This window comes from Bison bison, unplaced genomic scaffold (genome assembly GCF_000754665.1).
Source record: "Bison bison bison isolate TAMUID 2011002044 unplaced genomic scaffold, Bison_UMD1.0 scf7180017864124, whole genome shotgun sequence".
NCBI lineage: Eukaryota > Metazoa > Chordata > Mammalia > Artiodactyla > Bovidae > Bison > Bison bison.
The window spans coordinates 558,594-564,226 of NW_011494696.1; the positions used below are offsets into that span (position 1 = coordinate 558,594).

The 5,633-nt window shown below is 53.6% G+C and overlaps 1 protein-coding gene across 2 annotated transcripts in view; it reads right to left on the reverse strand.

Annotated features, from left to right (window-relative positions):
• Positions 1 to 2,442: 2,442 nt before the first annotated feature.
• CD5 (CD5 molecule) overlaps positions 2,443 to 5,633 on the reverse strand; it is a 21,641-nt gene continuing 18,450 nt past the window's right edge. For both annotated transcript variants that reach the window (XM_010839623.1, XM_010839622.1), the window contains 4 exons: positions 5,566 to 5,619; positions 4,393 to 4,512; positions 3,769 to 3,860; positions 2,443 to 2,906 (listed from right to left, as the gene is read on the reverse strand). In XM_010839623.1, the coding sequence (XP_010837925.1) occupies positions 3,772 to 3,860; positions 4,393 to 4,512; positions 5,566 to 5,619 (263 nt within the window). In that variant the 3' untranslated portion in view covers positions 2,443 to 2,906; positions 3,769 to 3,771. The remainder of the gene's footprint in view (positions 2,907 to 3,768; positions 3,861 to 4,392; positions 4,513 to 5,565; positions 5,620 to 5,633) is intronic.

Below are 5,633 nucleotides of genomic sequence, written 5' to 3' on the forward strand. Positions count from 1 at the left end.
ATTCCTTGCTAGGGGAAAAGGATGCTTAGCTCTGTAAGCTGCCATGAGGCCATCTGAAATGTCCTTTTAGGGTAGTCCCATTCAGCACTCCCAGACCCTAGATGCATGACAGGTTTGGAGCTAGACCCGGTTCTTGGTTGTCAGAGTGAGCTTTTTTTTAGGGTCCCCAGTGTCCTAGACATAACATGAGGAGAATGTGCTAGGAGAATGAGGAGAATCTGGTTGCCCATGAGAGTCAGGTGGATGACATGCTTCAGGGGAGTGGGCTGGGGTAGGGGGGTCACATAGGTGGATGCCACCCTCTCTGGCTGACGTAGAGGGGTGAAGGATAGGGGGTGGGGCTGCAGTGTGGACCCAGGGTGGGCCCAGGTCACAGCGGGGCATCCTCCAAGTCTGAGGGAGACCCCGTGAGCTTCTCATCACAGGAGCAGCACTGACCAGCAGCCTGTGGGCTGTGTCTGCCCACCACGGCTGGAAGCGGACAGAGGCACCTCCGAGGCTTGGATAGCTCCCTCTCAGTTGCTTAACCAAATGTTCCTTCTGGACATGTATCACCCAACCCCCTTTCTGCTCAAAGGCAGTTTTTTGGGGGGAAAGTGTGCTTTTAAAGTAGGCCGAGATAGCTATGAGGCCACCAAATGGTGGCCAAGCTAGAGATGCAAGAGCTTTTGCCCAGAAAAGGGGCTGGTAAGAGACATGTGGTGCCCCGGGGCCCTTTGCACCCCAGTTCCCTTTGGAGGATCCTCCCTTCTGAGGAGGGTCTCCAGGACAGGAGTCTCTGCCAGGTGACTCCTAGCCCCCAGGTGACTGGGTGTCCCTGTTTCTGGATTCCCGGCATGGTCAGGGGTAGGGCCATTCCCTGGGCTCTCCCATGATGGAGTCCTCAGTAGGGGTCGGGTGGGAGGTCTGGTTGGAGGGTATTGGTGGGGACAAGGGGCTGGCTTGGCTCTCTGGCATGCTTGTGCCCCTCCAGCTCCCTCTCTGCGAGCACACCCCTCACCCCTGCCATGTCCTTCTAGAAACTTCCTTTTGCTCTTCCAGAGTTGGCTTTTGTGAATTGGGCCGTTGATATCTGTTGCTCCCAGTGGACACGGGGCCAAATCATGTGGAGAAATGCCCAGCCCCGAAATGTCTTCTCAGGTCACTGTCTGATTACCAGGGGGCAACGAGACCTGAGCCAGCCTCTGCCTTCACTAGACCCTTAAGTTCCAGGTCAGCTATTCTCCTCTGGTGCATCGTTAAGAAAACCTGGGCACTGCAGGGTTAAGTATGTCTAGGCTCTCTGGGCCCACATAGTCAAAGCTATGGTTTTTCCAATAGTCATGTTCAGATGTGAGAGCTGGATCATTAAGAAGGCTGAGCACCGAAGAATTGATGCTTTCAAATTATGGTGCTGGAGAAGACTTTTGAGAGTCCCTTGGACTGCAAGGAGATCAAACCAATCATATCCTAAAGGAAATCAACCCTGAATATTCATTGGAAGGACTGATGCTGAAGCTGAAGCTCCAATACTTTGGCCACCCGACGCAAAGAGCTGACTCACTGGAAAAGACCCTGATGCTGGGAAAGATTGAAGGCAGGAGGAGAAGGGACTACAGGGGATGAGATGGTTGGAAGGCATCATCGACTCAATGGACATGAGTTTCAGCAAGCTCCGGGAGATAGTGAAGGAAGGGAAGCCTGGTGTGCTGCAGTCCGTGGGGTCACAAAGAGTTGGACACGACTGAGCAACTGAACAACAAAGGCTCTCTGCAGGATGCTGCTGCTGCTGCTGCTAAGTCACTTCAGTCGTGTCCAACTCTGTGCGACCCCATAGACGGCAGCCCATCAGGCTCTACCGTCCCTGGGATTCTCCAGGCAAGAACACTGGAGTGAGTTGCCATTTCCTTCTCCAATGCATGAAAGTGAAAAGTGAAAGTGAAGTCGCTCAGTCCTGTCCGACTCTTAGCGACCCCATGGACTGCAGCCCACCAGGCTCCTCTGTCCATGGGATTTTCCAGGCAAGAGTACTAGGGGACCATTTCAGTTAAGGCAATTATTTAGCCCAAGGAAATGTTCAGTTCTGGTCTCTGACTCTCAGGTTAGGCGGTTACCTAATTGGCAGAAACTATTTTGCACTTTTAATAGCTGTGTGAACCCAAACCCCACATTGGCTAGAATTTACTAGGTGCCCGCTCTATGCAGGGCCCTGAGGTGGCACTGGTGCCCTTCAGGCTTGACAGCCAGTGTCCCTGCTCTCTGTCAAGCGAGGGCCCAGATGGAGGGTTGGTGATGAGGCTATGGGTGCTGGCTGGCAGCTGCTGTGCCATGCTAGGTGGTCCTGTGTCAGGAATGAAGCCCTCCAACCATGAAGCTGCAGAATCCCCTGCCCCCGGTAGGTGCCCATTCCCACTGGCACCCCCAGAGGGATCCACGGAGGTAGGATGAGCAGGCTGAGCAGGCTTTTCCAGGAAGCAGAAAAAAGCATTATTTACAAAAAAAATATTAAAAATACATGAGAGAAATCAGCCCTCTCTCCCACCGCCCCGCTCCAGGTGCAGGCTTCCTGTGGGCCCTCGTGGGGTCAGAGTCTGAAGAGAGAGCCGATGTCCACAGCCAAGGGAGGGGGCTGCCTGGGTCTGGACCCTGTGTCTCTGCTTGGGAAGGCTGCTTGCTTCCGGGCTCTGCCCTTTCACAGCTTCCACCCATGGAGGGGCCAGCTGAGCCATGCTGGGGTCTTCCCTGGGCTGGTGAGGATGTGAGGAGATGTCGGAGTGGACCTGCCTCTGCAGGGCAGTGGGATGTGTTGGGAAGTCCCATCCGTGGTCCTTCCGGGCAGGAAGTGGGACGTGGCATCCAAGTGGTGACTGCAGAGGATTCTCGGGATAAAAAGTCTGGCTCTTAATATTTGTTCCCGGGTCACAGATCTGTGGGGTGAGAAGGAAGTGCGTTGGTGGAGGGCACCTCATGCTCTGGGGATGGTTCAAGGAGTGGGGGGACAGGCCCAGAACCCCCAACCCAACATCAGGGACAGTGGTTTTGCCCTCCTTCTGGGGTAAGTCAATCAGGACATTTTCAGAGGTGCTTTTTTAAAACCTCAGGTATATATTGATTTACAATATTATATTTGCTTCAGGTGTACAACATCGTGATTCAGCAAGTTTATAGATTTTAAGGAAATCAACCCTGAATAGTCATTGGAAGGACTGGATGCTGAAGCTGAAGCTCCAATACTTTGGCCACCAGATGCAAAAAGCCAACTCATTGGAAAAGATCCTCATGCTGGGAAAGATTGAAGGCAGGAGGAGAAAGGGGCAACAAAGGATGAGATGGTTGGATGGCATCACCAACTCGAAGGACATGAGTTTGAGCAAGCTCCGTTGAGTTGGTGATGGACAGGGAAGCCCATGGGGTCACAAAGAGTCGGACACAACTTAGCGACTAAACAGCAACATGATTATTATAAAATATTGGCTCTCTTCCCTGTGCTGTACAATACATCCTTGTAGCTTATTTCTTTTACGGATAGTAGTTTGTACTTCTTAACATTCCTCTACCTTCAGGGGCTCTTATACGTGGTCTTCCCAGATGGAGTTTAAGGTTCATGACCCCGCTGGCTCAGATGGTCAAATCAGCTCCCACCACCTAAATTGCTGACGCTTATTCATTTCCTTTACAATAGCCCCGGTGTTCAACGCCTGACCCCTGACCCCATTCCTGGATAAGCAGGGTGAGCAGACCCGGGGGACTTGCGCTTATCCCCAGGGCTCTGCCGGGGGCCAGGCTCACCTCTTACAGCCTCTGAGCCCCGTGTAGCTCATAGTCACTGTCGGAGGAGTTATCAGGCTGGGTGGAGATGCGGTGCAGGGCCCCTTCCAGAGCTGTGGAAAGAAAGGAGGCCACGTGAGCAGGCTTATCCCTTCAGGACACACAAAGACAGCCCCTCAGAGCCGAGTGCCTTTCAGCTCTTGGAAGATCACAGAGGCTTCCTGAGCTGGTGGCTCAACAGCCCTGCAAGCGTTGTGATCAAATCGGCCAGTGTCCACTAATGATGCTGAGCGCCAGGCTCCCTGCGGCTTAATTGTCAGTGCCAGTCGGGGAGCACTTGATAAAGGGCTCTGCAGGCCGCTGGTGGATGGCTCTGTTCTGCCTCGAAGAATCCGAGGGGCCTCATTTATTGAGAAACATGTCCTTTGGGTCACAGCGGAGCTGGTGTTTAATGACATCCCGGCACGTTCTTCTCTCCAGCTGAGGGGCCAGTTAAGGCTGTATCCCTTCCGTTACCTGCCGTGACCAGCCGTCAAAGGGGCAGTTTGATCCTCCGCCCTGCTCAGCCTCCTTCTCCCTCTGGGCAACCGCGTGGCCCTCTGCTCGGCCCTGGCGTCATTCCTAGGAGCACCAGCCAGTGCTTACCTGGATAAGCTGAGATCTGGGAGTTCCTGGGAGGCTGACTGTATTCGTTCTCCACGTGGGAGGCCGTGGCGTTCTCAACCTGGGACCGGACAGTCACCGTGTGGTTGCGATGGAAAGACACTGAGTAGATGCAGGAGACGGTGTCGTTAGATGTGCTGTTCTGTTCTCCTCCTCCCCAGCTGGGGCCCAGAACGCCAGTTTCCTGTTCCCATTGTGTAATGTGGGGATGGGAAAGAGGACAAGGACCCCCAGAAATCCTTCAGCACATACTTTTTTTCCCTTTCTTCCTGGGGATGCTCATTCTAGCAGGGCTCAGACTTTCATTTTTATTATTTTTTTACAAAATTTTTGGCCACACCCCATGGCATCTGGGACCTTAGTTCCCCAACCAGGGATGGAACACACGTCAGAAAGAGGAGTCTTAACCACTGGACCAACGGGGGTGTCCCAGGGCTCAGACTTTCAGAGCAGCTTTGGGTTGGCCGGCAAGCTGATTGGTGGGCAGGCCTTCAGTCGGTCAGTCCTCAATCATTGATCAAGCAGGGAATTGGGACATGAGTGATAGGGCAAATATGGTCCCTGCCCTCCTGGAGCTGAGGGTCTTTATCTTGTAAGAAAGACTTGACAACACAGTTGAAGGATTTGGCCCTCTACGTGTGAAAGGGGAGGATGTGCGGTGGAGACGGGAGGAAGGCTGTGGTTCTACCCACAGAAGTGCTCTGACTGTGGCCAGAAAGAAAGACGATGGGGGCCGGAGTGGGGGTTGGGCTGGCTGCATCCTAACGTCTTAAAACTGGCCTTGTAAAGTCTGTCCATGATAAAGACACTCCGTGAAAAATCTAGCTTGGGCCACCCTTCTTTACATATGCCCGTTCTGGAAAGATGAACCACCCAAAAATGCCCGTGAAGGTTCTCTGACAGGTCCTGAAGTAAAGAACTGTGTCTAACTTTGCTTAATTCACTGATTCCCAAGTCTCTTTGATCACGGCTTCCTCTTTTCTGAGTGCCACCTGCTAGCGCCCGTGGCCACCGGCACGCCTTAGACGACAACCGTGGAGTCGGAGGCCACAGGCAGCTGCTGGTTCCCTCCTCGGTCAGCAGTGACCCATGACCCTGCTCCGCCAGCCTCCTTCCTGAGGCCCAGGGAGGAGCCTGCCTCCGGGGCATACTTACTGTTCTGGTTCATTCCCGTTGGGCCAATCCACTGGCGCTGCTTCTTCTGGCGGACTGGGTGACAGACA